Source organism: Anabrus simplex, chromosome 3, assembly GCF_040414725.1.
Source record: "Anabrus simplex isolate iqAnaSimp1 chromosome 3, ASM4041472v1, whole genome shotgun sequence".
Lineage (NCBI taxonomy): Eukaryota > Metazoa > Arthropoda > Insecta > Orthoptera > Tettigoniidae > Anabrus > Anabrus simplex.
Window position 1 is genome coordinate 354,370,741 of NC_090267.1, and position 17,152 is coordinate 354,387,892.

Here is a 17,152-nt window from a genome sequence, read left to right on the forward strand (position 1 = left end):
AAGGCTGGCGCCGCTTCATCTCAAATAATGGATACCATTAAACTAAGGTATAGTATTGTCCAGCCTTGGTCTGTGTAGCATCAGTAGCACATTAGACATGAAGTGTGAACCATGTATTAAGTATGGCTACTAGTTCTCGTTATCGCTTGTTCATGGCTAAAGAAAAGCTTCGGGTTATTGAAGAAGCAGAGAACACTGGAAACCACACAGCAGGAAGAAAGTACAATGTCAGAGAAAGTTGTATTCAGAACTGTCAAAAAAAAGTGAAGCACCCGGATCTTGAAAAGAAACTGTGTGATTATGTAGATGATAAAAGACAATATAGATCCGCAGTTGTAAGTGAAATGTAGCCAAAGAATTAGGCAAAGGCTCCAAGCCAGCTTCGTTAATAAGACTTTTTAATCAGAATGGATTAGGCTTCTGGAGAAGAACTAGCATTGTTCAATGGCTTTCAAGTGATTACGAAGAAAAGGTAGAGAAGTTTCATCACTATGTAATAAACTTGAGCCAAGAACATTCATATATACTGTGGTGGATTGGCCACCATGCTGATTCCAAGGTGGGAGGAGCAAGTTAGTCTGACCCCAACCGCAAGTGATGTCACCAAGTTATTGGCCCCACCTGCCTGCCCTGCCCATGCAGTCAACCGGAGAGAGAGAGAGTGTGAGTGTGAGCGTGTGTGCATGTCAGCACCAATTATTTCACGTTCAAAGGTCAAAAACATTGCATCAGTCAAATTCACCTTTTGTAAAAATGACAACGCTTTATAACATGGTAATAAAAGAAGTTTATATATTCACCAAATCGGATAATGAATTCAGTAAGAAACTAGAAGCCTGCCTTTACAATTTGTAAATTTTTGATAATTCCTTCTTTCTGGTATTCATCATATTTCCCAGTGTACTCATTCATGTTTTAAGTTTCTTTGTTTTTTGTATTGTCTTTTGCTTTGTATTACCGTGTGATTTCTTAGTGAACTTTTCATTTATTTTCAACTGTAAATGGTATCATATATAATGTTAATTTTGTTCTATTTTGTTTTTTGTCCATCTTTAACTTTGTTTTTGTTAAACTTTAACTTCATAGATACAGATTGTGACTGAATGTCAAGAAGGTACTTAATTGGGTGTAAAACCTGTGTACTTTCAGATAAATCAATCAATCAATCAATCAATAAATCAATCAATCAATCAATCAATCAATCAATCAATCAATCAATCAATCAATCGATCAATCAATCAATCGATCAATCAATCAATCAATCAATCAATAAATAACCGACACCCCTACCACTCTTAATAATCTCAACACAATACTTATAATATAAAATTTACTTTGGAATCCGAAATAGAAAAATCCATTAATTTACTGGACCTAAAGATCAATATGCACTCTTCATTTTCTTTTAGCATTTACAGAAAACCCACACAAACTTCAGTTACAATACGACAGGATTCGATACACCCCTTAGCTCACAAATGCATGACCTATAAAAGCTTGGTGAATTGTGCATTTTGCATACCAATGTCCAAGAGAAACTTGGACAAGGAACTGAACATTATTCTATCTATGGCTAAGGCAAACGGCTTTAAAGGGAATTTTATAGAGCGAATTTAAGTAAATTTAAATATCACCATCACACAACTCTGACTAAAGATAAACCAGAAGTAAATGAAAAATCACAACCTTCACGTTCAATAAAGAGGTATATAGAGTTACGAATATTTTCAAGAAATGTAATATTAGGATTGTGTTCAAAACAGATAACAGAAGTTTTACATAATGCATCAGCTGTTAATAAAGTCAATCCATACTCTAAAACAGGTGTATATAGGTTTGAATGCGAAGACTGTGGAAGCGGATATATAGGGCAAACTGGACGTAGCTTTAATATCAGGTAACAAGAACACCAAAACGCTGTGAAATATAATAGATTTTCAGCTGTAGGCCAACATGTCCACAAGTATAAACATAAATTCATGGACATAGATCAAGATCTAGAGATCATGGAAACACAGCTAAGGGAGCGAGGCTCGACATTACAGAAGCATGTCTAATACATTTAGACCAGTATTATAAAGCTAATCTAAATTTGAATGAAATTTCGGAGAAACCCAAAGTATTATACGATTAGTCGATTCTATTACTTGACAAGCTAAGAATTCCAGAAAATTTGACCATCTTTCGAACTCTACGTAACAGTTTTTCATCCTACTGTCTTCATCCACAACGTCCCCCGGACCCTCTTTTACATTGTCTTGGTTCCAGAAACATTCCCCTCGCCGCCCCTACTTCTCCCTCCTTAGTGCTTCATCAAATAGCACACAACATGAGCAGACACATTCGCTATGCTGCAGTTGTCGCACCTAGTACACAGCCGTTGAGGTGAGTCGGCTTCATGAATAGTTTGATTCAATCAGGTTATCATATTTTTATTTGCTTTCTATTAACATTGGGCTTTCATCTTTGCACAGTTGTATTGAACTGAGAGGCTATGCCCGCTCAACAACTTTAGGGCAAATAATCACAGTTCCAACCACTAGATATATAGCATAAGAACTATGTTTCTACATATCAATAAACTTCAGAAAATGGCGCAGTTTAGCACTTTAATGAACACAACAAGTTCTTATCTAACAAATGGCTAGCAACGCATCTGTGAAATGAACATTTTAACAAAATAGGACTGGATTCAGCTCCAATTTTTCAATTTTAAGATTGTACATGAACTTGATGTTTACAACTGTATAGAATAATACCCATCACTGAATAATGAAGACAACTCAACACCTAGAGACGAGATTTTATAATTTTGACTCTTGTTGTAAAATAGAGTTTTTAAACTTAACATAAAATTGATATTAAGGAGTTATTTATATCAATATGTTGTTATACACTGTTATATCGCCAAGTTTTTCTTTACTTATTATGCAGCTGATGATGGCATCTAAATGAGCGCCGAAACTAGTTCTGCAATAAAATATATGTTGTAAATAACATCTAAGAACATTGTATTTGTATTGAAAAGGTGGAACAAACAAGATTTTTATTTCAATTGTGATCTCAGTTCAATACGGGCAAATAAGGTGAAGTTCCTTACGTTTAATAACTGGCAATGGACAAAATCTACCACCTTAAGTGATATTTGAAAGAAAGAAAATTCCAAAAGGATGGATGGACAGTAATCTTGTAAATGACTGAATAATAGATGTTTGGTAATATTGCCCTGGCGTGCTGCTAACTTTACGCAAGACGTTGGTCTTCAACAGCTTCTGCGGACACACAACTAAAAAAAAGTGTGACAGAAGTTGCAAACAAGGGAAAATTGATTTGGCAATTATCGCTGGAGGCCTAACATCTGTCTTCAAACTGTTAGATGTGTATATAAACCAATCATTCAAAACAGCAATGAAACAGATATGCAATGGATGGCTGACGAAAATCACAAGTTCACAAAGAGTAAGAAAATCAAACAGCTGGATGTGACTCAGATTTGTGAGTGGATAAAACATGCATGGGACTCCATTCTGCAATGGTGAAAAAATCCTCAAAAAATGTGGTATCAAAAATTCACTTGATGGAAACGAAGACTCTCACTCATGGGAAGTGCTAGTGCTGATGAACACAGGTAAGGGAGTATACAATTGTTGACTTTAATATTTTATTGCAGATATTAACATTTAATTGATAAAAAACTGTAATTTGCATTATGTACGTACAGTCCCGGATGCTTCTGCAATGGCACGTTAAGTTTATGTGTTTCTTAAAACAAATTTATATTTGTTGCCATTGATGCTTTCACGACCCGTACTTACAGACATGATACTGTATAGGCTTTTGGACCTTTCTCGTGGACAGTCAAGATTTTCTTCTGATGACGCAGAGCACAGTTCTCTACGAAACGTAAAGAATTTCACCTTATTTTCTTGACACGGCATAAGCCCAAAAGCCTATACAGTATCATGTCTACCAATTTATATTTTATTCAGTTTTTTAGTACATTTTTATGTAGGATTCATTTATTGCAAATAAAACACAAATTAAAGTCACTTCCCTTTTTTAAATTTTCTCTCCTAAAATTAGGATCCACGGATTATTCGATGGTGCAAAGTATTTCCATATGTGCAGCAATAACTTCACTTGAGTGTTTTAAATTTTTGGCAATTGAGGAAATTTTAACAAATATTGCAGATGAAACTAACATACTTTATAAACACACAGATGAGGGTAAGCCAAATAATCCAATACTGCAGGCCCATACCTCATCTGACAATCCAGCAGTGAAAAGATCTTTCTTTCTATATGTTTTCCCTGGCTTGATAATGCTCTCCACTACACTAAATTTTGATAGTTACCTTTTTTTTTCTTTTCTGTATCTGAATGACTGAGCAGTATCACACTTACTTTTTGAAGAGAACTCCTAATTAAAGGTTGTATAGCTGCTCACCATTTTCACCCATATTAACTGTAGAGACAAGATTCAGATGAGAGCAGAACAGATATGAGACAGAAACTACTGAATAGCTTGTAACACCACTAAATACACAGATGGTCCTGCAGAACATTCAAGTGGCACTTGTTTTTTTTTTTTTACAAGAATAGAAAATAAATAATGAAAATATCACCCATATTTACAAAACACCTTATCAAACCATTTGAAGTTTAATACTGTTACAATGTGTAAAATATGATGCCATGGATTTACACAAACATACAGCGTACAGAAGGTCTCTGTATTCTTCTGAAGTCTTCATTTAACATGCAGGAAACGTCCTAGAAATATAACCATATATCAGAAAATCAGTCTATTGTAATTATAATAATAAGCAAACTGAAAAATAGTGTAAAAGAAGGGTTATATACAATTGTATACGTTAAAAGGTAATTTCATTAAAATTGCATATTATATTTTTCATTATAAAATGAGATTATTTGTATATTTTTTGTTGAAGTTCTATACATTACTATGAAAAATGTTTGGAGAGTATCTTCTTACCATCTCTGCCTTAAACAACAACAACAACAACAACAACAACAACAACAACAACAACAACAACAACAACAACAACAACAACAACAACAACAACAACTTCAACAACAACAACAACAACAACAACAACAACAACAACAACAACAACAACAACAACAACAACAACAGCAGCAACAACAACAACAACAGCAGCAACAGCAGCAGCAGCAGCAGCAGCAGCAGCAGCAGCAGCAGCAGCAGCAGCAGCAGCAAATCAATATTAATCCATAAAGTATAAGCTTTTGATCACACATTGTCAATGAAGAAACAATTATCTTCCTATCCATTATTTTCCTGAAGACTTGTCATGTCTCCCAGCCACATATGGATATGCAATCCATCAGAACAATTTTCGTTATGTTCATTTTCCTATACTAATGTGTAAAGGAAAATAAGCCTTAAATACATTATACTGTTGGAGAGCATAGATTTTTTTTGCAAACATACATTCCTACAGTTCATTTCCCTACATTGTTTCTAACAGAGCACACAGTTAAATAGGAAAGTAATTGACAATATACGAGGGGAGATCAAATATAAATGGGATTTTATTTTTTATTTTAATTAATTTATTGAAAAACACGGCAATTACAATTTATTTTTCCACATAGTTTCCTGCTTTGGAAGTGCATTTGTCCCAGCGTATGGGCAACTTTTTGATGCTCTCATCATAAAAAGAACAGGGTCGTGTCACCGGCCAGTTGCGCACAAAGTCTTCCACACTCTCGTCATCTTCAAACCGTTGCCCTCCTAGAGCTTCTTTAAGCGGTCTGAATAAATGGAAATTGCAGGGCGATAAGTCCGGGCTGTAAGGAGGATGATCAAGTGTAGTCCAGTGCATTTCCTGTAGCTTGGAGACAGAGCTGAAGTATGGGGCCACACACTGTTGTGGAGGACGATGATCTGTCGAATCGGTTCATATCATCTTTTGCGGCGATAGGCAACCCTCGCCTTGTTCAACAGCTCACAGTAGTAAGCAGCATTGATTGTGCATCGCTCATGCAAAAAATCAATCATCAAAATGTCTCGCCGATTGAAAAACGCGGTAGCAAGAACCTTGCCAGCTGACAGTAGAGTCTTGGCTTTCACTGGTGCTGCATCCCCTTTCCTGCGCCACTCCTTACTGGCTTGTTTGGATTCGGGAATGTAGCGGTGGACCCATGTTTCGTCACAGGTGATGATCCAACTCAAAAATGCATCACCTTCTTCTGCAAACCTTACTGTAAGCCTCTGACAGACCTCCAAACGTCTCAACTTCAGATTTTCGGTCAAAAGATGAGGGACTCATCTAGAACACACTTTACGGAAGTGTAGGTCGTTTGTGATGATTGCTTGACAGCTCCCATAACTGATTCCAACTTGTTCTGCAATTTCTGATACGCTCGCCCGTCGCTCGTCATCAATAATGTCTTTAACCGCATGAATGTTTTAGTCTGTAATGCTGATCCAACGATGGCGATCATGTTGCTGATTTTCCACATGTTCTCGTCCTTCCTTGACTTGTTATGCCAGGCAAACACAACCGTCCTTGACAATGTTTGATCACTGAACTGTGCAGTCAATCTCTGGCAAATTTCTGCCGCTGTAACTCCTTCACGAGTAAGAAAGTTTATAATTATGTGTTGCACAGTGGAGGGGTGCACCTGTTGCTCCGAGATCGTGAGCATTACCGATGAAATGGTGGAAAATATCTAACAGCATGCTCTCCCCACTCCTAACAGTCCACCTAAGCATAGCAGAAGCATGGGGCCAGGCCTACCAACTGTTGATTTTCAGGAACAAAAATCCCGTTTATATTTGATCGACCTTAACAGTTAAAGAATACTGAATTTTCATGACCATATTGTAATCAAAATTGACTTTTAACCTATTAGGTCGTGTTATGCACATGTAGTACATGTTGAAGAGACATTCAGTACAGAACAAAAATGGCCAAACAGAGACCAGTGGGATCCGAACACACAACCTACCAATTTCGCACCGGTTGCTCTACCAATTGAGCTATGGTAGCCCAAGTCACTTTTGTTCTGCTGGAAAGGATCTAAGCTACAGGTCTGGCACTACTGCAATCACACTGTACAGTGCGTGCAAGTCACCCGTTGTGGGCCAAGTCAATGAATATTGAATTTTCACAACCGCATTGTAATCAAAATCGACTTTCAACCTATTAGGTCAATTTCGAATATAACTGTTGTGGCACAACTCCCAGACAACACAGACCCATGGTGTTCCTCTCTTACTGGGACTAATCACAGGTGCTGGAATTGCCGTGGTGTTCCTCACATAGTGGAACTTATCACAGGCCAGGTATACTCTTGGTGCCACTCACCTAGTGATACTAATCATAGGCAATGCAAAACCATGGCGTATCACACATTATGGTACCACCCACAGGCGACACAGACCCATGATGTTCCTCATATAATAGTACAACTCTCAGGCAACACAGACCCAAAGGGTTCCTCACATAGTGGTACTAATGACGGGCAACAGCCAAATCTGTGGTGTTTCCCACATAGTGGTACTAATCATAGGTACCGCAGACCCATTCTGAACACAGGGGAACAGACACACTCCAGCGCAGCGTACGGCACCTTTTCTCGCACGGGCATTGGTCATAAGTAATAAATTTCATATTATTCCATATTGAAGAGCAATATACAGTAAAACCTTGTTAATTCAAAGTCGTTGGGACTCAAAAATCGGACTTCGAATTACGTAATTTTGAATTAACCGCCAATCCATAATTCAGAAGTGCCAACCCATGCCACGTCACAAAGTATTCTAAGGCCCGTTAATGCATGTAGTTAACCTTGATTCACAGTTTAAACCTTTCAAATGCCATGAAAAAAAAACTACTTCCAAAATGCGTTCAAGAAAGTGCACTTAGAATATTCAAATAATGTACTTGGATAACTCACTGACAAACATAACCTCTCGCAACGAAAGAACAAATTAAAAAAAAAAAAAAAAGCACGATTCAAAGACGAGGAGGAATCTATGCAGGCTCCCACATGCAAGTGCTTTATTCATTGGATTACTGTACTGTATGCATTTTAGATGCCCTGTACTTGCACAGAAAGTACCCAATGCCCTTAAAACATCGTGGCCAATCGTACTTTCCTATGATGAGGGGAGAAAGTATCTCGCTTCCTCCTGCATGACAACACAATACAGTCACTCTATCCTTGTACGATTTCCCGCCATAGCACTTCTCTCATACTTCAGAAATGTAAACACTTGCCATGTCACAAAGTATTATAAGACCCATTAACGCATGCAATCACCTTGATTCACAGTTTAAGTCTTTCAAATGCAATGGAAAAAACTATTTCCAAAATGTATCCAACAAGGTGCATTTACAATGTTCAAATAATGCACTTGGATAAATCACTGACAAACATAACCTCACGCTACGAAAGAAAAAAAAGTCACACGATTCTTTTTTTTTTTTTTTTTTGCTTTACGTCGCACCGACACAGATAGGTCTTATGGCGACGATGAGACAGGGAATGGCTAGGAGTGGGAAGGAAGCGGCCGTGGCCTTAATTAAGGTACAGCCCCAGCATTTGCCTGGTGTGAAAATGGGAAACCACGGAAAACCATTTTCAGGGCTGCCGATAGTGGGGTTCAAACCTACTATCTCCCGAATACTGGATACTGGCCGCACTTAAGCGACTGCAGCTATCGAGCTCGGTGTCACACGATTCAAAGACTAGGATAAACTATGCAGGTTCCCGTGTGCAAATGCTTTTTTTTTTTTTATTACTCCACCGTTTACATTTTTAGATGCGTTGCACTTGCACGGAAAGTGCCCAATGCCCTTAAAACATTGTGGCTTATCAAACTTTTCTATGATGAGGTGAGGAATTCTCTCGCTTCTGTGTGCATTGCAACACAGTACAGTAGAGTCTCGCTCATCCAACCTTCGCTTATCCGACATACCGTGTTATCCGACACTGTTAGACTTAATTTGAACTTTTGGTGGAGACTAAATTCAGGGACACCCGGTGTTGATGGTGCGACCATGGGACAAGCACTGGCCTGACCGCTGGCGGTAGGACTTTTTTTTTTTTTCTTTTTTTCTCAAGGACAGGTGCAGTGAGTCTTCAGTCATTGTTCATTGTAGTATTGGTTGGGTACGGATGTTATAGTTTTCATATCCTCTGTGAGTATGGCGAGTAAATGGAAGAAAGTGATTGTTTCTATGGAAGACAAGTGCATTAAAGAGACTGGACAAAGGGGAAACTCTTCAAAAAGTGGCTTCAGATTATGGTGTTGGACGTGTTACAGTGGGAGACTAGAAAAAAAGAGGGAAGAAATTGAAAAGTGGTGCTTTTCCAGAGCAGAGAAAAACAATGAAAATATGTGAGTAAGAAAAAGTAAGTGAAGCACTATTTCTTTGGTTCTCAACAGAGGGAAAAGGGCATGCCAATATCTGGCCCCATTCTGCAAGAAAAGGCTGTGTATTTCCAGAAGGAGTTTAATGAAGGGGACCCTAATGTTACTGCCAGTGCTGGGTGGCTTGATTGGTGGAAAAAAACGGTACAGCATTAGGCAGCTTAATATCTGTGGAGATCAACTGTCAGCTAAATCCGATGAGGTTGTGAAAATTAGAAAGGAATTTCAGGAAATAATTCTTGCTGAGGGATTTTCCGGTGATCAGATTTTCAATTGTCATGAGACTGGGCTAAATTTGAAGATGCTGCCATCAAAAACTCTCGCACCTGAAGCCGAGACTTCTGCACCTGGTTACGAGCGTAGTAAGGAAATAGTTACTGTTCTTGCCTGTAGTAATGCTACTGGGAACTTAAAAGCTCTTCCAGTCCATTACATGCATCAGATGGCTGCCTGGATGTCTGCTGACATCTTTAAAGACTGGTTTTTTAAACAGTTTGTTCCATATGTAGAAAAATATCTAGCTTCAAACAATCTCCCTAGAAAAGCTCTTCTTGCTCCATCACACCCAAATGAAGAGCAACTTAGAAGTGCTGACATCAAAGTCATGTTCCTCCCTCCTAACGTGATGTGTGCTGGAAACATTGAAGAGGAAATATCGGCGGAAACTCCTTGCGTCCCTGATAGAGGAAATGGAAAATGGCAACGACATGATAGAAAAGTTAAAACGAATCAGCATGAAAGACATGGCATACTGGATAGCGCAGTCCTGGGAAGAAGATGGTTTTGGAACATATTGTTGAGCGAGGTTGAACATCGAGAGGAGGTGGTACAAGAAGACATGGAAAATATTGTGCCCTTACTCAATTGCATTCCTGGCTGTGAGGATGCTACGACTGAAGATGTGAGTAAGTGGCATGCACAAGATCAGCTGTTTGAACTAACTGACCCTGATATTATTGATTTTGTGAATGCTAATGAAAATGAGGATGATGAAGAAGAAGAACGAGGCATTGCAGAGCAAAAGGAGAAAACGATGACTCACAGTGAAGGATTAAGGGCATTGGAAATGGCCTTAAGCTACGTTGAGCAACAGACGGAAGCAAGCGCAACGAAGGTGTTGATTTTTCGTCGATGGTGGGATCTTGCAGCAAGAAAACGTGGATCAGCAAGCAAGCAGACATTGCTGACACGTTTCTTTTCGTAAGACATTTGGAATATTTTTGTTCAATACTGCATGTACTGTACAATTGAACTGATAATTCAATAAATAGAGTACCGTAAAACATGTCATTGTTTTAGTACCTACTTAGAGTATAGCCTTCTTGTTTGTTTCAGTTCATTTTCAAAGTTATTCTGTATTATTGGACATTTTCGGTGATCCGACGTACTCCAGGTCCCGTTTAGGTCGGATAATCGAGACTCTACTGTATAATGACCCCCACCCCCACCCTTGTACGATTTGCCGGCTGGCACTTTCTCTTTTAAAACTATAAGACCATTTGGGCCCGGCATTAAAGGAAAGCAATACAGTTTCATCACCAATGACAATATAGTGCGGTGCCTACGAATTGATTAGCCGACCTCGTGGTGTAGGGGTAGCGTGCCTGCCTCTCGCCCGGAGACCCCAGGTTCGATTGTCGGCCAGGTCAGGGATTTTTCTTTCGACCTGAGGGCTGGTTCAAAGTCCACTCAGCCTACGTGATTAGAATTGAGGAGCTATCTGACGGCGAGATAGTGGCCCCGGTCTCGAAAGCCCAGAATAACGGCCGAGAGGATGAGTTGTGCTGACCACATGACCCCTCGTAATCTGTAGGCCTTTGGGCTGAGCAGTGGTCGCTGGGCAGGCCAAGGCCCTTTCAAGGGTGTTAAGTGCTGTGGTTTGGTCTATGAATCGATTATATGAGCCACGTTCTTTCGTCAACTGTCCGCATCGCCAGTGTTCATGGATTGTGTTTCTCCGCACACTGCCTGTTGCGTGATATTACAGCATTCCTTAAAACGTTGAATACAAAAGAATTCTGATTTCACTCGAACTTAGTAATTATGAAGTGTGCGATTTCTCTTAAATGGCCCTTGGTGTGTGAAAGTGCAGAAACCAGAAAACTACACCTGCACGTTCTGGAAGATGCATTCTATCATGACGCAGATATTATGAATTTAAATTACTCTGTAACGTAATATTGTTTTAAAATCTAAAGGCAGTTTCGAATCTGAATTTTGGTAATGAGGCCGACATTGCACTTCGAATTACGAATTATCCGTATTTCGAATTAAAAAATTTAAGTAACATACAAAACTGTATCTCATGTGTCCGGAAACGAGAGCTTCTTCGAATTAGGCGGCATTTTGAATTAACCGATTTTGAATTATCGAGGCTCTACTGTAATGCAAAACAAAAGCTAAAGGTTTCCATCTATTCAATACTATCTATTGTAACCTTAAAAAAGTTACATATATTTGATAAAACTAGTTTTGGTCTTACTAGAGACCTTCATCAGTCAAAATCAATAAAAGTTAAGGCGAGACATGAATTATAGATAAAATTTATGAAGCAAGCGTGTGTTGTTGAAATTCAGTGCAAGACAAGTAAAGATTTGGATGTTAAACACTCATCACAATCACATGTCGTGTGTAAGTTCTCAGTTTTCTTCCAATTTTAAGAATGCATTTAGCAGAAGAAAACGTGAAACAGTTAAAATACTAGCACTTGAAGAATCTTCTAGATTTCAGTTCAGCTGAAACAAGTGTGAACAGAATGATGATGGGAAAGTGTTGAGATGTTCATTTGTTTCCAATATGGATCATTGAAAAGGTTAAAAAGAGGGGGAAAAAATATAGAGCTGAGTTGTAGATGGGAGGTATAGTGTACCCTAAGGTGGGGCTGAGGGATGTGGAATGGTGGGTGATTGCTGGAGGAAATTTGGAGGGAAAAAAAAGGGGGGGGGGGGGGGGGTGGAGTGCTTAATTTCTTTTTATTGAAAATAGGAATTAATAGATCAAATAAAGGGTTTGGTTGAAATTGGTATTAAAAAACTGATCCAGGTGGATGAAAATTTTCAAAGATATTGAGCAGAAAGCCTTTATTAATCATTTTTAAGATTTTTAGATCTTGATCAATATTCGTGAATTTATGATTTGAGTCCATCATATGTTTTCCCTCAGCTGAAAATCTATTATACTTACATGAATTTACATGTTCTAAGTACCTCGTGTCAAAGTTTCTACCTATTTGGACGATAGAGATGATGATGTGAAGTGGTTAAGTGTAAGAAAGGGCCGGGAGCCCTAACTTCGCCACAATAAAGACGCTTTAATAATAATAATAATAATAATAATAATAATAATAATAATAATAATAATAATAATAATAATGATGCTTGTTGTTTTAAGGGGCCTAACATCGAAGGTCATCGGCCTCTAATGGTACGAAATGAAAGAACAAAAATTTCAAAGGCATCCACTGACCAAAATAAAAATAAAATATGTCATGAAGAATGAATGGATGGACAGGAACCCAACAAAACACAAACAAACAAAAACCAGTGGATCGGACTCAATAGAGATCGAAAATAACATTATTACCGACCAAGGAACCACTTATAAAGCACAATGATGCTTGGGGTCTAAAGGGGGTGCAAAATCCACGTCTAAGGCCCCACAGAATGGTACAAGTCGCGAGTAAAATAGAACCATGGTATGTGTAATGTTGGGGTATTAATCAGAAGTAGCGAAGACACACGGTGTTCCACAAAAGATGGTACTACTCACAAGTATTGTACTTCATACAGGTAACGCAGACCTATGGTGTTTCGCACACAATGGCGCCACCTACAGCCAACGCAAACCGATGAGTTTCCTCACCTAGGTGTACTAGTCACGGGTGCCGGTCCCACAAGGGCCCCGTGGTGCTCCTCACATAGCGAGTACTAATCATAGGCAACGCAGACCCACGGCGTCGCTCATATAGTGGTACAACTCACAGGCTACGCCCAGACCCGCGGTGTTGCCCACATGGGTACAACGCATGGGTACTGGAATCCACCCGGCCAGGCTTTTTACTGCAACGAATCACAAACCTTTTGCTCTTCGGCCGGAGAAACAAATGCCTACAAGACCTGCCTAGCAACGACTTTACATAAGCGAATATTTGACCTGCTTATGAACTTCAGCTATATTTGTTTTCGGCGCAAGATAGTGATGTTCTGTTTACTCTCTTGACTGTGATTATTGTGTTTTGAACATTTACTGAATTGCTACGTTATGATACAATGTTAATTTTTTGCCTGTATTCAATGTGCTAGTTGTTTTAAGATCTTCGCAAATTGGCTGATGATGACACTTAAAATGTGTTGAAACCGGTCCCATTAAACAGGTTGTAACTACTTTTTACCATCTTATTACGGAGTATTGAAAGGTGGATCCTAACCTATAATATTGTACATCACAAACCTATTTCGTACCAAGTTAGTGATACTACTCGCAAGTACATGCAACCCATGGTGTTCCCCGCATAATGGTACGAATCAAGAGTAGTTTCATGGTTCTAATTCACTCATCCCTTGGTCACCCCTTTCAGTCGCCTCTTATGACAGGCAGGGGATACCGTGGGTGAATTCTTCGTCTGCCTCCCCCACCCACAGGGGGTGAGTGTTTAGTCCGCGAGAGGTATTTTATTTCCCTCAAGTCCGCCGGCAAGCCGGTTAGGACCCCCCTATCCGCCACCTGGGACGCGCCACGTGGCAGTATCACCTCTCCCCCTGCTACGCCTGCGTAGCAGGTTCGTGGATGATAGAGATGGACAGACAGCTACTACATTTAAGCATATAAACACCTGATTTATAGAATTTACCATATTATTACCATTAATTGAGTTTGTGTTGCGTAGAACTGATGCATTATTATTGTCGGTTTTAAAATATATTTTTATATATTGTTTTTTTGACAATGTCAGAAATCTGGTGTGTCTGTGGATTACTAAAAGTGAAAGTGGAAAGTAAGGTTTTGATAATTTTTTTCTTCTTTAATGAAGGTAGTGGGAAGTCTATGCCTGACTTGATTTTTTATTCCTTCAATGAAATGTTTATTACATCCGTTGGCCTTGGCTATGTTTACATGATCTTTTTTTAACATTGGGATATTGAATGGACAATGAACCATGCTGTAGTAAGCAGCACGTTTGTGGACTTGTGGATGTAAAGAGTCTTGATGAATAGTGTTTATGGTTTGTGTAGGCTTTCTATAAATTTTGCAGCTAAGGGAATTGTGGTGTCTTGAGACTGTTAAGTCTAGAAAGTTGTTTTTATGTTCAGTTTCTGATTCTAGAGTGAATTTGATATATGGATCAAGTGTGTTTAAGTTTGAAAGGGTGGTAGTAGCATCGACTAAGTTCTCATCCATTATAACTATAGTATTATTTACGTTTCTGGCCCAGAATTGAATGTTGTTGGAAATATAATTGTTAACAATTCTGGTATGTTCTAAATTATCAAGGTAGATTTCAGCTAAGATTCCTGATGCCCGTGACACCATCGCTAGACAATTTTGTTAGAATATAGAAAGAAAATTACTGATCATAACCTCGTCATAACTAAGGCAGATAAAGGTAATTATACTGTCATTATCAATAAAGATGAATATATAAGAAAAACAGAACAATTCTTTTCTAATAGTGCATTTTCCCCAATTAAGGAAGATCCCACCGCCAAACTCTGTCAACTCAAACAAATACTAAAAAATTCATCTTGCATATTAACAGAATATGAATGTAATTCTCTCATCAACATCAATCCTGGCCTACCCATGGCCAGAGCAAGAGCACTTCCAAAAATCCATAAAGCCAGCATCCCCATTAAACCGATAGTTAATTACAGACCCAGTTCTTTATATAAAACATCACAGATCATTCAGAGATTCTTAAGAAGAAATTACCATTTTCTAGTCAACAAATCTATTAGAAACACTAATGAACTAGTTGACAAAATCAACCTTTTTAAAATTAAACCTAACCACTCCATTCATTCATTCATTCATTCATTCATTCATTCATTCATTCATTCATTCGATATTGTTAACATGTATCCCAGCATCCCCATATATGAAGTTTGTTCCATTATACAACAGAATCTGACAAAATAGAGTAAACTTGAAATTCTTGAATTTATTTTTGTTTTAAAATTTGTTTTAAGTAAGAATTATTTCAGTTTTAACAACACTATATACCAACAAAATGGCCTAGCGATAGGTCACCAGCCTCAGGAATCTTAGCTGAAATCTACTTTGATAATTTAGAACATACCAGAATTTTTAAAGTAATATTTTCAACAACATTCAATTTTGGGACAGATACGTAGGTAATACAGTAGAAACTCAATTATACGTTCCCGGAAACTATGTTCTCCATTATTATTCGTTTAAATTACGTGGTTCCGCGAGCTTCCCAATAAAATCACGTTTTAGAAATCCCGCATTATCCATTCCTCGAAGAAATGATTTCCCGGATCAACCGTCCAGAAATGTCAGCCCATCAACGCTAAATCCTCGATCACGTGTTTTTCAAGAAACTGTATCTCATGAAAGAACAACTACGGCATACTTATGAATCTTGGTGTTAACGTCCCATCATTGCAGTAATTAGAGGAAGTACTGTTCTGGAAAAGTGATCGGTGGTGAACTTGCATAAGAGACTATCTTGGCATCGCATTTCGGGTGGTATTATTTAGAGAATCCTCGGAAATCATAAAACAAAAAGTGTCCACAACAATTGGAAGGAGACAGAGCGCATTTCGACAGCTCTACTTAAAGATGGAATGAGATTTGTCAAATGTTCGTACTTGTAAAACTTCTACATAACGTCCAATGTTATAGATGTTTACTTTTCTTTTTTTCTTTGAGTGTTTCGCCGAACAGGTTTTCGGCACTTCCCTCAGGGCACTGTACAGTCACTGGGCTTTCAGGCAGGAATCGAAACCAGAAGAGCTGTTGCACCTTACATACATATAGCCATCAGAGGTTTTGGGATTGCCTATTACTGTTTTGGTCCTAATATAAGACTGGAAATTTTACGTTTTTATGTTAAAATGTTATAAAAACCACAGTTGTTTTATTTGCGCTAGGTTACATCTAAAAAGGCTGCGCAGACTAATGTCCATATTATTATTATTATTTTTATTATTATTTTTAACTTTATTGGCCACATTGGACCACTTGAGTCTTCCATATACCCTCTTTCTTTGAAGGTTGTACTGTTTGATTCTTCTTATCTGCCTGGTACTTCTTCATTCGTCCTGATCGCAGTCTTCGTCTGAAACCTCTACAAGCTTTCTGTGCATCATTTCAGTTGAATATTTGTGATTCTTAACCCAAGAACTGCACACCGACTATCTGACAGACAGTGTGACTGTTTCTCATCTGTTATCGTCTGTCTGACAGGCGGTCGGGAAAATCGTCGTAGTTCGTAAGAATCTCAAGAGATGGCAAGAGTAGTATGTTTAGGTGCTAGTTGGAAGGTTTATCTTTCTTTTGAAACTATTTGCGAATCACCAATAGCATTCGTTTGGAAGGCAGACACTATTTTATCTTTACACTTCAAGTTATCAGTTAAGCAACATAGCGTCTGTTTATGTTGATGATAACGAAATTCAAAGACTTCTTTATGATGATACGGATAGTGATGATAATTATTGTGTGGAGAATAATGTGGCGAGTTCATCAGATGACGAAATT

General features: G+C 38.4%; 1 protein-coding gene across 1 annotated transcript in view; it reads right to left on the bottom strand.

Moving 5' to 3' along the window:
• Positions 1-3,709: 3,709 nt before the first annotated feature.
• The window catches only part of LOC136867331 (protein phosphatase methylesterase 1), a 139,352-nt gene continuing 125,909 nt past the window's right edge, over positions 3,710-17,152 (bottom strand). The window contains exon 9 of the mRNA XM_067144490.2: positions 3,710-4,773. Within this exon, the coding sequence (XP_067000591.2) occupies positions 4,755-4,773 (19 nt within the window). The 3' untranslated portion in view covers positions 3,710-4,754. The remainder of the gene's footprint in view (positions 4,774-17,152) is intronic.